We start from the raw sequence: 17692 nt of genomic DNA, 5'->3' as shown, positions 1-17692 counted from the left end.
AGATTTGGGAATGAAATGATCTGAGAAGATCAAATGGCAATAGAGGTTTACCCAATAAAAAGGAAAAGAAAAAGCAATCTTATCTATTCCCCCTTCAGCTTCTACAGAGAAAGGTGTAGAGGATGTGGTTAACCAAGCATGAATGAAGGGCAAGAGCAACAAAGTGATGGTGGGGAGAGACCTTCATTAGACAGGTTTGTTTTGCACATTCTATTTTGTGCAAATATGTGCATTTCATTTTAATAAGTCTACAATCAATATTCTGCCTTGGCAATTATAAAATAGGCAGCCTGCAGCTGGGGTGGAATTCACTAGTTACTCTAAAACCTTGTCCATGCTTCAACATTGTGAAGACAACGTATTTAACTCCAGTATTGCTGGGCTACTTTTAAGAAGATCACACTTCCACTTATCTAGCAAAGAATAGCAAAAAGGAGGGGGGGGGGGAGAGAAGAAGCATGCCTTAGGGTAATTACTCCTAATGTGGGTTAAAATTCCCCATATATTTTTGTGTGTGTCTGTGTGAGTTTTGTATTTGTGCCTACAAGTTGCCTGTTGACATATGGTGACCCCAATAATTTCTTAGGGTTTTCATAGGCAAAGAATACTCAGAAGTGGTTTGCCATTGCCTGCCTTTGAAATATAGCTTATAGCACAGGTATTCCTTAGCAGTTCTTCCTGCTATACTATCCACCATTTCACAGATGAAAGCAAGCCTTTTGCCATGCTAGAAAAATCCATTGGACAAAAGGCAGGCTTTTATGACCATCTCCTTCAGGAAGATAATGGAAGTGCTATTGCAATATGCAGAGAGGCACAGAGAAGGCCACTGCTGTCCCACTCCATTTTGGCGCTGCTGCTTCTTCTTCTTCTTCTTCTTCTTCTTCTTCTTCTTCTTCTTCTTCTTCTTCTTCTTCTCATGCAATAAATAAGATGTAAGTTTCTTCTTGAAGGCAGCAATGAGTAATTTCAGCAATATTCTGATTGATGCAAGAAAGTCTTTGAAACCATGGAGTTTTCAAAGGCTATTTGCACTTCAGGAGTTATTCTGCGCAAAATCCGCATGTGGACATTTTGTGCAGAAAACAGTATTTTATGCACAGGAAACAGTTTTCTGCACAGTAAATAATATTTCACGCCACAAATATTAATTCTGGAGCAGAAAATGCTGTTTTCTATACAAATCAACCATGTGTCAATTTTACATAGAACAAATTCCCAAACATCTTCTGCACAGGAATTAATTCTGGGTTGAATCATTATTTTCCATGTAGAAAATGCTATTTCCTATGCAAAAAGTGTTGTTTTCTGTGTAAAACAACCATGTGTGAATTTTGCACAGAATAAGTCCTAAACTGCAAAGATTCTCATCAGTTCAGGATTCTTCTTGTCCTATTTTCTCAATACTAAAAATCAATAGAATTCAAAGATATAGCCATGTCAGGCTGTAAGATCAGTATGTAAAGAGATCTTTGAGACTAACCAAAAGAAAGAAGTTGGCAGTCTGAACTTTTGTAAATTTACGCCTGCTTCCGCAAATGCATTTGGTGGAGTGGAAAGCCAGGGACAGAACGGTATAATGTCATTACTGTGTGAGAATAAAGAATACAAAAGTTACAAAAATATGAATTCTCCAAAATAATTCTAAATCTCAAAATGAGGAAGGAGCATTTAAATAAAACCTAACTCCTCTCCCCCAAACAAAACAACATGCCAGTTGAGAAACAAAGAATAATGAAAGTTGTACTGCAGATCTAAATTCAAAGAATTGACAAATTAAAAAGTTCACATTTGACAAAATGGCAAAACCTGTTCCAATTACAGAAGTTAGGTCTGTAGAACTGAGAACCTTTCAGCTCAATTCTGAGAGAAAGAGCTGAAGGATAAGTGCCTAAGAAAATACTTTGCTTCTGCCGTCAGCTGCCACACAGAATTGGCAGCAGCACAGAGAATCCAGGAAAACAAGTGAAGTAGGACATTTGTAGTTAGAGGGTAGAAGAGGCAGTTGGTAATGACAGCAGAGGAGAAAATGGGAGCCGGCGGTTGTTTTTGACAAGGGCTGTAAGGAGCATAAGCAACAACCTCTCATGAGAACTCAAGGAGATCCTTTTATCAGCCTTTATTGTTTTTCAAGCCCACAAAAGTAATCAAATATTCTGAAATGTAAGATAGTGGGAAGACCTGAAATGCTTGCAAGGTGGTAAAACCAACTAGAATACATCCCTTTGGCAACTACCCACCTCTTGGACCCTTCCAAATGCTCTTTCATGTTAACACACCCCAACAAACCCACCAAATCAGAAATGTTGTGTAAAGGAACAATAACTATAGAGTGGCATGAAGCTGGCATTGAGAAATGATGGTTGGTTTGCCAAAGGTTTGCAAACCATGTTGGTTGTTGTTGGTGTCGTCATTGTTTTGTGTCTTCAAGTCATTTCCAACTTATGGTGACACAAAGGAGAAGCTATCATGGTGTTTTCTTGGCAAGTTTCTTCAAAGGGGGCTTGCCATTGCTATCATAGAATCATAGAATCATAGAGCTGGAAGAGACCACAGGGGCCATCCAGTCCAACCCCCTGCCATGCAGGAAATCACAATCAAAGCATCCCCAACAGATGGCCATCCAGCCTCTGCTTGAAGACCTCCAAGGAAGGAGACTCCACTACACTCCGAGGGAGTTTGTTCCACTGTCGAACAGCCCTTATTGTCAGGAAGTTCCTCCTAGTGTTGAGGTGGAATCTCTTTTCCTGCAGTTTGCATCCATTGCTTCGGGTCCTAGTCTCTGGAGCAGCAGAAAACAAGCTTGCTCCCTCCTCAATATGACATCCCTTCAAATATTTGAACATGGCTATCATATCACCTCTTAATCTTCTCTTCTCCAGGCTAAACATCCCCAGCTCCCTAAGGCGTTCCTCATAGGGCATGGTTTCCAGACCTTTCACCATTTTAGTCGCCCTCCTTTGGACATGCTCCAGTTTCTCAATGTCCTTTTTGAATTGTGGTGCCCAGAACTGGACACAATATTCCAGGGGGGGCCTGACCAGAGCAGAATATAGTGGCACTACGACTTCCCTTGATCTAGACACTATACTTCTATCGATGCAGCCTAAAATCGCATTGGCCTTGTTAGCTGCCGCATCACACTGTTGACTCATGTTCAACTTGTGGTCTACTTGGACTCCTAGATCCCTTTCACACATAGTTTCATTCAGCCAGTTGTCCTCCATGCTATATCTGTGCTTTTTGTTTTTGCGTCCTAAGTGCAGTACCTTACATTTCTCTGTGTTGAATTTCATTTTGTTAGCTATGGCCCAGTTTTCTAGTCTGTTCAGTTCATTTTGAATCTTGATCCTGTCCTCTAGGGTATTAGCTATTCCCCCTAATTTGGTGTCATCTGCAAATTTGATAAGTATGCCCCTAATTTTGTCCTCCAAGTCATTGATAAAGATGTTGAATAGCACTGGGCCCAGGACAGAGCCCTGTGGGACCCCACTGGTCACTTCTTTCCAGGATGAAAAGGAGCCATTGTTGAGCACTCTTTGGCTTTGGCCAGTCAACCAATTACAAATCCATGTAACAGTTACTTTGTCTAGCCCGCATTTTACAAGCTTGTTTGCAAGAATATCATGGGGAACTTTGTCAAAGGCCTTACTGAAGTCAAGATATCTTCTGAGGCTGAGAGAGTGTGACTTGCCCAAGGTCACCGGGTAGGTTTGCATGGCTGAGCCAGGATTTGAACCCTGATCTCTAGAGTCCAATTCTCAAACCACTGCTTCTTTTGATGCAAACCATAGTTTGGGCCTATTTTGGTTTGATCAGATGTCTTGACAAACCATGTATGGCACCAGTTCACATTTTGAGATTGCTGTTCCAAAGAAGCACAGGAGCTAAGGAAAACTGACAATGAGGACTAAGCTATGGTTTGCATAAAAAAATGTAGAAACTCAGACCATGGTTTAGTTTTTTAACCATTATTAGCACCAACGGTAGTTTGGTATGATATCTAAATTGCTTAAATCATGGTTTGCAATTGGCTAGCATAAAACAGTTAGTAATGCTGGTTTAAAGTGAATTTGGAAACCAGATTTTGAGCTCACCATTCTTTGGCAGTGATGTCTGAACTGACATAGAATCATAGAATCATAGAATCATAGAATCGTAGAGTTGGAAGAGACCACTAGGGCCATCCAGTCCAACCCCCTGCCATGCAGGAAATCCAAATCAAAGCATCCCTGACAGATGGCCATCCAGCCTCTGTTTAAAGACCTCCAAGGAAGGAGACTCTATCACCCTCCGAGGGAGTGCATTCCACTGTCGAACAGCCCTCACTGTCAGGAAGTTCCTCCTAATGTTCAGGTGGAATCTCTTTTCCTGTAGCTTGCATCCATTGTTCCGGGTCCTGTTCTCTGGAGCAGCAGAAAACAAGCTTGCTCCCTCTTCAATATGACATCCTTTTAAATATTTAAACAGGGCTATCATATCACCTCTTAACCTTCTTTTCTCCAGGCTAAACATCCCCAGCTCCCTAAGTCGTTCCTCATAGGACATGGTTTCCAGACCCTTCACCATTTTTGTCACCCTCCTTTGGACACGCTCCAGTTTCTCAATGTCCTTTCTGAATTGTGGTGCCCAGAACGGGACACAATATTCTAGGTGGGGCCTGATCAGAGCAGAATACAGTGGCACTATTACTTTTCTTGATCTAGACACTATACTTCTATTGATGCAGCCTAAAATAGCATTGGCCTTTTTAGCTGCCGCATCACACTGTTCACTCATGTTCAACTTGTAGTCTACTTGGACTCCTAGATCCCTTTCACACGTAGTTTCATTCAGCCAGGTGTCACCCATCCTATATCTGTGCATTTTATTTTTCCGCCCTAAGTGCAATACCTTACATTTCTCCGTGTTGAATTTCATTTTGTTAGCTTTGGCCCAGCTTTCTAGTCTATTCAGGTCATTTTGAATCTTGATCCTGTCCTCTGGGGTATTAGCTATTCCCCCTAATTTGGTGTCATCTGCAAATTTGATAAGTATGCTCCCAATTCTGTCATCCAGGTCATTGATAAAGATGTTGAATAGCACTGGGCCCAGGACAGAGCCCTGTGGGACCCCACTGGTCACTTCTCTCCAGGATGAAAAGGAGCCATTGCTGAGCACCCTTTGGGTTCGGCCAGTCAACCAATTACAGATCCATTTAACAGTTCCTTTGTCTAGCCCACATTTTACAAGCTTGTTTGCAAGTATGTCATGGAAAACCTTGTCAAAGGCCTTAGTGAAATCAAGATATACTATATCCACAGCATTCCCTTCATCTACCAAGCTGGTAATTTTATCAAAGAAAGAGATTAGATTTGTCTGGCATGACTTGTTTCTCTGAAACCCATGTTGACTTTTTGTGATTATGGCATTGCTTTCTAGATGTTCACAGACTCTCTGTTTAATCATAACTCAGTCTCCATAGACTGTTGCACCATGATGATGGGGGGGGGGGTCCCATTTGGATGCATGAAACAGAATGCTTAGTATATGAAAAACAAAGATAATAATATAATAATAATATTTATTTGTCTACTGCCCTCTGGCAAACCAATCCGGGCAGTTAACAACAGTAAAATATAAAATATGACAATTAAAAACACTTTATCCCTCCCCCCCTTAAGACAGTATTAAACAGTATAACATATTAAAACACAATATCAATGCATAAAAACAACAATTAAAAACTAAAAACCCTGATATCCCTCTGTTGATCCTCAACCATCACTAAGATGGAGCCACGGGAGGAATGAGGGAATCAGGAACCTGGGCCGGGATGGTTAATCTGGAAAGGCCTGCCGGAAGAGATCCGTCTTGACCGCTTTTTTAAAGCTGTCTAATGATGTTATGTGACGGATCTCATCCGGCAGGTCGTTCCAGAGTTTGGGGGCGACAGCAGAGAACGCCCTCTGGAAGGTCGCCGCAAGCCTAGATTTTAGAGGCTGTAGTAAGTTCCTCCCAGAGGACCGGAGAGCGCGGGGAGGATTGTACGGGAGGAGGCGGTCCCTAAGATAGCTTGGACCCAAGCCATTTAGGGCTTTAAAGGTGATAACCAACACCTTGTACTGGGCCCGGCAAGCCATTCTAAAATTTGGTCATTGCATGTTTATGGAATCAAATCATGGCTTGAGTTCTTTCTAGACAATGGTTAGCTGCATAGATTATAAGTAGGTATGATGTCTGAACTCAGACATTAATAATACAGTCCATGCCTGATGTTATACATCTCTAGTTTTGTTCTGAAAAAGTTATCAAGTACGGTAGCCGTAACACACTCTCAGCCACAGAAGACTCCATGATAGGTTCACCTTAGGATTGCTATAATTTGAAAATGCCTTGAAGACACACAACAGTTTAAAGGAGATGCCATGTTTCCTTTTCTTCCCCCCTCCCCTTTCCTTCCTCCTTTTTAAGATACAACATAGCTGCTCCACACCACCCTTCTGCTCAATACATTGTGCAACCAAATGTGTATCTGTCAGTGTTTCTGCTTCTTGTCCCATTGTGTACTGGGGGATGCAGAGCAGCTGTTTCTGTACCCCAGTGAATCAAGTGGCACTCTGAAAGCACCGATAAGGATTATATGCCATTCAAGAACTCATAACTGGATTATTTGGAATCATATTGAGAGTCCCAACAAAAGCAGACTCATTGAATCAATTGTTGAATGATGAGGCAGCACACTGTAAATCCTTTTAATTCAATGGATCTACTCTAATCAAGATTCATAATAGGAGTTCGGCTAATGTAAAATGGTTATGAAACTCTTCTTACTCAACCAGGAACTGCATACATCTGTTGTACAATACACCAAAACAAAACTAACCAAACGAACAAAACTCCTACAAGTACATGACACCAGTGGGCTTCCAGCTAATAACTGTGAACCATGTTAGGTCCTTTTCTGGGAGAAAGGTGGCATATAAATTAATTAATTAATATGAAGTTAAAGGCTTTCATACATCAGGAATAAACTCTTTGAAAACATGGCCACATAGCCTGAAAAACCACAATGAATCAATCAATCAATCAATCAATAAAATAATTTCATTTAAAACCATGTCCTCTTGTAGGTTTTGGATAACTTATTCCAGTGGACACCCTACTCCACATTTTCCTTATTTTGGCCAAGGCTTTATCTTATTCCTTCTTCGCTGAGGCTTCCCCACAAATAATCAAGATGATGACCATACAGACAATAGGGCTTGTGTTGTGTTGTGTTGTGATTGTGTTGCAATACTATGAAGGGCACCTGGAGACTTTGCTTTACATTCACTGTTAATTTGGGAGAGAGGACAAGGGAGGACTGAGAAATCAAACCACGCTGAGACATCCTTCCAGACAACACAAGTCAACTTGCATTGCATTGCTTGTTTTGTTTGTTGCCCAGTAGTGATGCCTAAAACAAAAGGCGCTGGTTTAGTTGTCAAAGCAACAGCAACAAATCCCCTAACCCCCCCCCCCACACACATTCTATCTCTCTCCTGCACAACAGAGCAATATTCCATGTCTTTTCATAATTTCCAGTGACAGATTGCCAAAATGGAAGTGAAATTTGGGACTGGGGGGAAGATTCTATGGGGGGGATATGCATTTCAGCTCAGCCCTATTTTTTTAAAACTATTTCTTAATAATGGGAAAATATTTTTGCAACTTAGAAATTCTGATTTGTAAAAAGTTAAATACAAGCACCATTTAGCACTTGAGTGACCTCAAGAAACTGAACTTTGGTCACTCATGAAATGAAATGAAATGAAATTTTATTTATATACCGCCGTTCCTATGATCACGGCGGTTTACAACAAAATAAGATATAGCACAATACAGGTTACTCATAGCAGCTGGACCAGAAAGAGCACATAGCCTTGACTTAAGACTGTCTCTTGGATCACATTAAAAGAATAAAAACATGCAGGCAGTATGAATTTTAAAGAGAGAGAAAGGGTCCAGCCTTGGATATTCTCTCTCTCTCTCTCTCTCTCTCTGTGTGTGTGTGTGTGTGTGTGTAGCTTTCTCTATCACTGAAGCTCAGATATGTGTTAATATTAGTGAGTGAATAAATTAGGTGTTTTTGATACCAATTAGAAAAGGAGTGGTGTTGTTGCTATGCGCCTTCAAGTCAACTCCATCACATTAGGTCATGGTGGTACATGCCTCAGTTACATCCCATTTACATTACTACAATGTGCCCTATATGGAGCTGCCTGTGTTTCTTCTATAAAACAGCAAAAGCGAAGTTGCTTTTTGGATTTTTTTTTTTTTAAATTTGAGGCCATGGATGCAGAATCTGTGGATATGGGTGGCCAACTGTATCTGTTTCAGCCCACTCCAATAATTCCTGAATCTCCATATTATGACTGAGTCAACTACAATATGACTGTTTCCCACAATAGCCTTATGGCAACATCCCAGAAAGATAATAACAGAGCAAGTAATCATATCACTACTTCATCCCATGCTGCCAAGTTGTTGCTTTTTAAACTTTATCTTTAACAGTGATCTTTACAAGACCTGGGAGAAGGTAAGAAATATTTTTTAAAAATACGGCAACAAAAAGCAACCAATCAATAACAAACTCTTTTTCTCTTACAGGAAAGAAATGATTCAGTGTGTTAGAATCAGCACTACTTCCATAAAACTTGGGTGGCGGGGGGAGGGAACAACCTCTCAGTATGTAGCTTAGTAGGAATGTCAGGGATGCAAACTACCATATAAAGGCATGTTACAGAGTGCCCAAAAACGGCACTCTGCCGGCGCCGCTGGTTGCTGCGTTCGGGAACCGCAGCAGACAAACCGCGCGATTCCCGGACGCAACAAAAAGAAGCCTCAAAAAGTGGCTTCTTTTTGCATCCTGGAAGTGGCACTGCAAGTCGCTAGTCACACGCTTGTGGTGTCACTTCCGCCACGTGACGTGCGGACGATAGGTGTCCACGACGTCAAGATGGCGGCGCCCGTGTAGAACGGGCGCCACCATTTTGTACGCACCGAGCAACTATAAGTTGACTTCATGTCAAGTATAAGTTGACTTTATGTATAAGTTGAGTGCAGGTTTGGGGCCAAAATTATGGATTTTGATCTGAGCAGTAGTTAAGCTGAGAGTAAAACCTAGGTGCACATAACAAAGGATGCAAAGGATGAGGCAAAGGAAAATGATGCCAAAGAACTGACAAAACTCCATCAGGCATAACTGTTTGTGCTCACCCTAAAGGCTAGATGAATGAGGAGAGAACCATGGTAAATGGTGACTATGTAATATGCTGCTCAGAAAATGCTCATATAATCAGGAATGTCAACTTCCTGGTGATATGAGCTGAGCTACAGTGTGAGCAGGGATAGGGAAAGATTCATAAAATATGGGTGGAGGAACTTCCCACCAGAGGAGTCATTTTACTAGCAAGATGTAGATCATGGATCCAATTCCTGCTGTTTTTTTTTTAAAGTGTGTCTATAAACCAACAAACATGAGTATAACAAAATAGATATTTGGAAACACACATCTTGCAGATACACTTGATAGCTCCCTGGCAATGCATTTGTTGGCAGACCCAGGTTTCTTGCTGTACATTGTGAAAAACAGCCCCAAGAGATCAAGGAAAAAAAAACTGGGTTTTCATAAGCTGACCATGGAGTTGCAGCTGTTCAAGTTCTCATGCCTTTTGGTTAATTCTCATCTCTGCAACAGAATAGTGAATGCTTCGATTCTGCCAATCATGTACCTTAATGGACCATGAATCATGAATCATGTACCTACTCACTTGAGCAGACATGAGAGTACATAAGAACAAAATATTTCAGTTTTTCTTGATGCGGTTATGCAACTGTTTCCTATTTTTTAAAATGATTTTTTTAAACTCTGGGGACTTTTTTGCAATTGTTTTAAACACAAATTGATTGCATTTTGTAGAAAGCACAAGCTTTGACCTAAATCCTGTTGTGCATTCTGACAAGAACCATCATTGAATCAGTTGGATTTACTTAGATGTTGACCCATCAATCAATAATTGATTCCATGGGTCTACTCTAGTAGAGAATAGCTAACACAATTCCAGCCATGGGATTTTGTACAAAAATTGTTTTGAGCCAAATACATATTTTTATTTTATTGTATTTTATTTGCGATAAAAATGTCAATGGAGAAAAAATGTGCTTGCTTTTCATTCTCATACCAGAGAAAAGATCTTATGATAGGTGACAATTTTTGATGAGGTGTCTTAACACCTCAGGACATCATTTCTCATTGTGGGTAAGAAATATTGCAGAAGTTCTTTATACTCCGGTTGAACAAAGCACAGACATTTAAATCTGCAACTTAGTCAATATTTTGTTTTCTCATAAAATCTGCTAGAATATTGTGTGGTATAATATGCTCCAAGTACTACCCTCCCTAGACTCTGAGATCCTTAGAAAAAACTGAGACCAGGAACAGTTTTAATAGTAGAAGCATCCCCTCCCTCCCTCCAAGCACACCCACTATACTCTCATCCCACCATGTCAATATTATCCTACCTTTGCTTTGGGGAGGGTTCTGACTCCGATCTCGGAGAACATTGATCTGGTAGACAGCTCCGTAAGGCTCAAAAAGTTCTTTTAGCTCTTTTTCTGACCACGAACGAGGGATTTGTCCAACAAACATCTTAATGGCATCTGGGTCTGGTTGATCTGAGTGGTCCAAAGCTCCATTCATCTTGTTAGCTGTGCCGTTACTAGAAAACAAAAGAGAGCAGGCGAGTGTTATCAGAAGGAACATTTTTGAAATAATGCCATTTCTGACCAGCAAGAAGAAAACAAAAAGCAAAAGGCTGCCCCTTCCAGAGTGATGAATCACTACCATCAACAAAATAGCATGTTAATGCCATGAACAAAAACTCCTAAAAATTTGTCATCACGCTATTCTCCAACTAGCATTCTCAGCAAGCTGCTGCTTCAATCCATGACATACAAAGAGGGTAGCAAATTTGAATCACCAACAGTGCTCATGGATTACAAAAGAAAGAACTATTTTCAGTCCCTCTAACTGTCCCTATTTGGCAGAGAGAGTCCCAATTAATTTTCTGTTATCACACTTTTGGAGTTACTTTTAAAATGTCCCCGTTTTTCTCTCCTCCTCCACCTTCCATCTTTTTGCTCAGTTGACTTCTACTGCTACAAACTGAGTTCAAACTGCAACAGTAATTTGCACTCAATTAACTCATTGTGAATTAATTAACAGAATAACATAATTAATTAATTAATTAATGTTAATTAACTCTTGCCCTTCCCAGGAGACTCGGGCAAAAGCAAACAGCTACAACCTCTCTCAGCTGATGTATTATTTTTCATTGTTAATTTTTGGCATTTTGACTACACTCTGATGGCGATAGGCCACATGTATCCTGATTTCCCCCCTGTGAAATGTTAGAGGGTATTCACTTCAAGGAGCTTGGGGACTAACATTACCATTCCACTACTTTCTGCAAAACAGAGCACCACCAGCATGAATATTTCTCCCCGTTGCTGAAATGTTCACTGGGTTTTGATTTCCCAGCCTACTCCCTGTGCAAATGTGTTTTGGCTGTAAATTTAGAAGGCCACATGTAAGGAATACCAATCATTTGGCAAGCTACTTATTTCACAGTGCAAAACTCCTGTGATGAGATTGCAGAAAGCACAGGCCCATCCCTGTGCTTTCAGATTTCTACATAAAATGGGAAAATAGTCTAGCCATGTCGATCTCTTGCTGCTAATGCACTGAATGACCCAAAACACCTGAATGCATGCAGTGGAATTCAAATAACATTGCTCCCTGCTATAGAGAGTTCTTTAAAATGTCTTGCTGAACCATCAAGACATCAATCCATGCCTTCCTCTATATGTCTAAATCCCTCTGCTTGAAGTAGTCCACATGGTAGGCTTGAGCCACCACTGGTAAGCTGCTTACACTTATAAAAAGTTGGGATAACAATGTGTTCCAGTTAAAGGTGTCACTTACTCCACACCCTGTCTAAAAGCAGAGACAGACCATGGAAACATGAAGCTAAAGAGAAAACGATTTGCATAAAATTTACTCCTGTGAATTTGCATTTAGAAATAATTACTATAATTTAACTAGAGACACAATGCAGCTCACCAAGGCAGGGAGGATTGTTACTAGGTGACCCATGTGCCTGGTCAGCCTACCATTGTCTAGGTGTGAATGATGGGCAATTTCAAGGCCTCTGCCTGCATTTTGCTTCTTGGAATAATAGACTCATAGAGTTAGAAGTGACCACAAGGTCCATTTTGTCTGACCCCCTGCCATGCAGGAGGAATACATAATAAAAGCACTCCTGAACGATGGCCATCAACTTCTAATCAAAGGAGAGTCCAACACCCTCTAAAGGCAGTCTGTTTCACTGTCAAACTGCTCTTACAGTCAAACAGTTCTTCCTAATGTTTAGATGGAACTTCTTTTTTATGCTTCTTTATCTCTAAATTGGGTATGGGCAGGCCCATCTTCAAAAAGAAGACAGTCCTCTCTAAAGCTAGATATGTGAACACCATAGTTTCAGCCCAGATGCTGGCCATTCAGTTGGTAATTGTTGTTTCTCTGCTTGAAAGCTGTTCTTAAAACACCTCTTGTGCCAATAAATAAATAAATAAATATTTTAAAACCCCCTCCCCCCAAAGCATGCAAACACAAAGGAGTATTAAAACCCCATCTTGAGGAAGACGAAGCAAATGAGTAATTGGTCATTGTTTAGGATGGCAAAATGGAGGATAGCCACAGCTGATGCTTAGAATACAACTCAAAAGGGGAAGCTTCCATTTAGACGCTGTACTGTACTCAATAGAAGTCCTTTATTCATTTCAGCTATGTTCACATAGGACAACTTCTGGAGGGATTTGCTCTCTGGTAAGAGTTTCTGTGTTTATTTGTTTGTGTTTGTGTATGTTTGGGGGTGGAGAGAGGGGGAGTATGGGGGAACCATTTGGATTTTTGACCTCAGGCACAAAATTGTATTTGGGCCAATAAGTATTCAGAACCATAAATCTTTTCCAAGATGGTGTCCTCTAGATGTTTTGGACTGCAATGTCCGCCACCCATGATCATTAGCTGTGCTTTCTGGGACATTGCAGCTGTACTGTAAACCATTTAGAGGATATTATGTTGAGGAAGGCTAATAATAAAATAAAATAAAAATAAAATAAAACAGAAAGAACACTGATACTTTTATGGCCAGAAAAACATCTTACACATTCTTTTTCTCCCAGTAGTGAAGAGAGAAAGAGAGGTATGAAAAAAGAAAAGAAAAAGGAAATGGGTTGATAGCTCTCCCTACATTTGAAGTAGACCAAGTCTACAAAAGCATATACTACAACTTCTTTCACATAGTCTTAAAGGTGCTACAAGATACTTTTGCATACTCAGCAAGGAAGTTTGCAAAGAGGATACCATCATGACTAGGTCCTGTTCAGGTCCAAACAACCACATATTAATGAAGGAATGATTATGGAGCAAGCCCTCTCCACCTTTTTGGGGCCAGAGAGGAATGTACCTGAGGACAGCTTCCCTAGGGACCAGTGAACTCATTGAATCTACAAAACCAAAACAATTCCAAAGAAACACAATTATTTAATTTGTGCAGGGAGATAAATCTACCAATCCAACATGCTGTTTAGAATGTTGCAAATCTCATCAACATATGACCATCCCAGTTGTTTCTGCGAGTCTGATCTACTGCACAGGGAGCCCTGATGGTGCAGTAGTTAAGTGCCACTACTGGAGCCAGTATTGCAGCCAGAAGGTTGTGAGCTCGCTCTTAGGGCTCCAGAATTGACTCAGCCTGGTATCCTTCCATAGGTCACTAAAATGAGGCTGGAGTCAGCTTGTGGGGGGCAATTAGCATACATGTTATAAACTGCTTAGAGACTACAGTACTGAGTTCTGTATGAAGCGGTATAGAAATGTAAATACTATTGCTATTTATCCATCTAGGACAAGGGGTAGGCAAAGTATGGTTTTCCAGATGTTGCTGGTCTGCCCCATCCAGAAGCCTTAGTCCTACCCAGTACAGCCAGTGGGTTCATCATCATCGCAAAACCCATTAACAGCCTCGCCTTAATTGACTGCATTCCCCATACTGCTGAATTTGCTGTAGAAACAGCGGTTAAAAAAAGTCCCTCCTTTAAAACCAGATGCAGACGACTGACACAAGTTGTTTACAAGGAGAATTGTGCTTTTGTTGAGGTTTCTGTTTTTGTAATTGGTTTTGTAATTAAGGTGCATGGTGAGCATGCACCGTGTTTGACAGCAAAAGTGGCTTTTCTCCATCTCTGCAGCAAATTTGTTGAGATGGAAAAGTTAATAAGGATGGTTAATGGGCTTAGTTAATTGTTAATCATCTAAAACATCTCATTCAATTGCATTTACATTAGATGGGGGAAAATAACTATTATGTTTATGTTAAATGTCCATTCAGATTTACGTTAAATGCTTGCACTAAAAGGCTTACCAGAATGATGTTGAAAAGTGCCAAGCATGATTATTACTGATTTATTCCTTTATTACTTATTTCCACATGCATCCAAGTGAGAGTTCTAGGGTAAGATGTTTAAAAATTTAATTTCCCAGGACAGGTGAAGAACCTCTTTGTGGTGTATGATGCAGAACACAGAAAACCCACACGGATACAAAGAGAACCACCCATCTTCCGAACTGCCCTTATCATTTAACCCTTGGAATGAACTAAATTTCACAATACTGTATTTGCTGGCTCTTTAGTATTATTTTAGCGTTAATAAATTTAATAAATTAATAAATTGCTTTGTAACTCAATTCTGGAATTAGGTTCATGATGAAATTTCCAATTAAGGCATTCCTTTTAGTTGAAAAGTAAATGTAATGCTAGGGGAAAACAGATGGAGGAAATATTTCTGGCTCTCACTCTATCTGTTGCTAAAGTTCCTGTTTTTGTTTTTTATTTTCTAAACAACAAGATGATGTTCCCCCTTTCACAAAATAAATAGAACTATTTTATTTGTACTTAAAAGCTGGGTTCTTTGCAGGATACACTGCAGCAAAAAGCTCCACTTTTTCAACTGATGCTGTTTGCTAGTTTTGAATAAAGGCAGTTTCCTTTTCTACAGTAGATAGGCAGAGGAGCACAGGGCATTTATTATGGAACAATACAATATTTGGAACACTGTACCTTACAAGGCATGCTCAACTGGGTGTCCAGAGCAAAAACACAAAATTGGCCAATTGTCTATGAAATCTGAATGTTTTTGGCGAAATTGCCTACCCAGCTACCTCTCTTCTATCTGCCTTCTTTGCTAGCTGGAGAGGTTTGTGTGGATTAAAAATGCTTCTCCTCTCTCTAAAGGGTAAGAAATGAGGCTTTTTGTCATGCAATATCATGTGTGTGTATGTGTGTGTGTTTAAATAGTCTGAACAGGCCCTAAAGACCTTTTTTATTTGCAAAATTCCAAGTTGAATTGATTTTTACTATATGCAAAGGCATCTTGCAGCACCTTTGAAACTAAATGTGTGAAAGAAGTTCAAGCATGAGCTTTTGTAGACCTAAGTCTGCTTCTTCAAATGTACCCAGATTAAGTTTATGAATGCTCATGCTACAACTTCTTTCACAGTTAGTCTCAAAGGTGATGCAAAATCCCTTTGTATACTGATATTCCAGATGCACATGGCTATGTCTCTGTTTTTAACAAGCTAGTTGTTAGAGTTGTAGAGATCTCTGCAGATCGTTCGGCAGAAGCTGGGATTTGGAACCTGCAAAAACAGTAAAGAGAGGTCCACTAGTTGTATATTGATCATGCTTAAGGCAGCCCAGCTGTAAGCAAACCTTTAAAACTAGGTACATGGAAAAGCTGGCAACATGGAACAGGGGTCAGGAAAAGGTGGGGAACTTCCTGTCATTGGTCAGGGAATTGTCCCAAGTGGTGGTATTATCTCCATAACATTGCTAACATGCAATCCTTAAAACACACAAGAAGATGAACTTTAGTCACAAAAATGGAACAAATTAAATATTGTAACAGGGAGACCGTGTGTACACTCTTTGCCTCAAGGCTACAAACTTGTGCAAAGGGAAATTATTTAGGCATCTCTGCTTCATCTCTTCTGAAGCATAAGCACACCTGAACGCATTAATATGCCTCAATTAACTTTTTTATTTTTGCAGTTTTCCCAGGTCCTGGAGGGAGCCGAGAGAACATGAAAGGCACTTTTCAAAACCGATGATGAAAAGTTTGATCACCAATTCTGCAACGTGCCTAACCTTGGCTCCTTCTGCCACCGGTTAGGCACATTGATGCTACTTTCTCTCTTCCTCCTGGGTCATTTGGATTGTGGTGAGGAAAAGAATAAAATGAGAAGGGGCACAAAACAGGAAGAAGCTCCAGATGTCCTTTCAGGGATTCTGTGAAACTTGAGTACAGTAGACTCTTGGTATCCACTGGGGTTGGGCTCCAGGACACCCCATTGATACCAAAATAAATGTATACTCAAGACCCATTAAATACAGTTACATAGTAAAATAGTGTCTCTTACATAAAATAGGAAAATCAAGTTTTGCTTTTTGCAATTTATATATCTTTTAAATATTTTCAAGCTGTGGATGCTTGAATTTATGGGTAAAGGATCGTGGATATGAAGTGGGGGGGATGTAACAGTGGTGTGTCCTACTGGACACCCAGTCCTGACTTTAGGGCAACCAATGGAGACAAATGGACACATACAATTTAATCAGTGAACCTCATGATTCCTACAGCTGTTTTAATACCTTCTCCAAGTTACTAAAAATAAAAAAATATAGATAATCTCCAACTTTATGTCTTTGGCAATTCAAGATCAGTTGTGTTTTTTAACCACATTTTTGTAAGCTTTGATAAATGTTTTAAGGATTTTTATTTTTCTTTTTTTAATTTCAGGTATTTTCTGGTGTGGACCTGATAATAATAAAAAATGACTGGAAATTAATGTTTTTATATGTATTTGCAAACAGCCACAATGCTGTAGTGATTTGAGTGCTGAACTATGACTCTGGGTTCAAATCCCCGTTCAGCCATGGAAACTCACTGGGTGGCCTTGGGCAAGTCACTCTCTGAGCTACAGAGGAAGGCAAAGCCAAACCCACTCTAAATAAATCTTGCCAAGAAGACCCCATGATAGGTTTGCCTTAAGGTTGCATTTAACTTGGAAATGACTTGAAGACACACAACAACAACAAATAAGTATTTGCAGCTCTGTACTGATTTCCTCCTTTGTTTTTTTAAATCACTTTCAACACAGTCTGAATAATAATAATAATAATAATAATAATAATAATGAGGCTTTTTATAATGGCAGGGCTGTATACAGTAGAGAAGTTTCCACTCACGAATATTTTAAATGTGAGAATGTATTACCTGTTAGGTTGTGTTTTTTTAAAAATAAATGCTCTGCCCTGAAAACCTTGAGCTGGATTAAGGAACTGCATGCATTGAATTCTGTATAATATACAAAATCCTGCATTACAAACTATCAAGCGTTCCTGTTAACGAGGCAGACAGATCATGAAATGGGCTGATGACGAACGCTATCGCATTAAGTAATTTGTTTTATTTATATACCGCTATTCCAAAGATCATAGCGGTGAACAGCAAGTAAGCTAATTAGCAAGTAAGTTAATTTGCCCCC

General features: G+C 40.0%; 1 protein-coding gene across 20 annotated transcripts in view; it reads right to left on the bottom strand.

Moving 5' to 3' along the window:
* The window catches only part of CELF2 (CUGBP Elav-like family member 2), a 648498-nt gene that overhangs the window by 195497 nt on the left and 435309 nt on the right, over positions 1 to 17692 (bottom strand). For all 20 annotated transcript variants that reach the window (XM_042470481.1, XM_042470499.1, XM_042470478.1 and 17 more), the window contains one exon: positions 10546 to 10742. In XM_042470481.1, coding sequence (XP_042326415.1) covers positions 10546 to 10742 — 197 coding nt within the window. The remainder of the gene's footprint in view (positions 1 to 10545; positions 10743 to 17692) is intronic.

Source organism: Sceloporus undulatus, chromosome 5 (assembly GCF_019175285.1).
Source record: "Sceloporus undulatus isolate JIND9_A2432 ecotype Alabama chromosome 5, SceUnd_v1.1, whole genome shotgun sequence".
NCBI lineage: Eukaryota > Metazoa > Chordata > Lepidosauria > Squamata > Phrynosomatidae > Sceloporus > Sceloporus undulatus.
The sequence above is the reverse complement of the archived record's forward strand: the minus strand, read 5'-3'. Positions and strand labels throughout refer to the sequence as shown.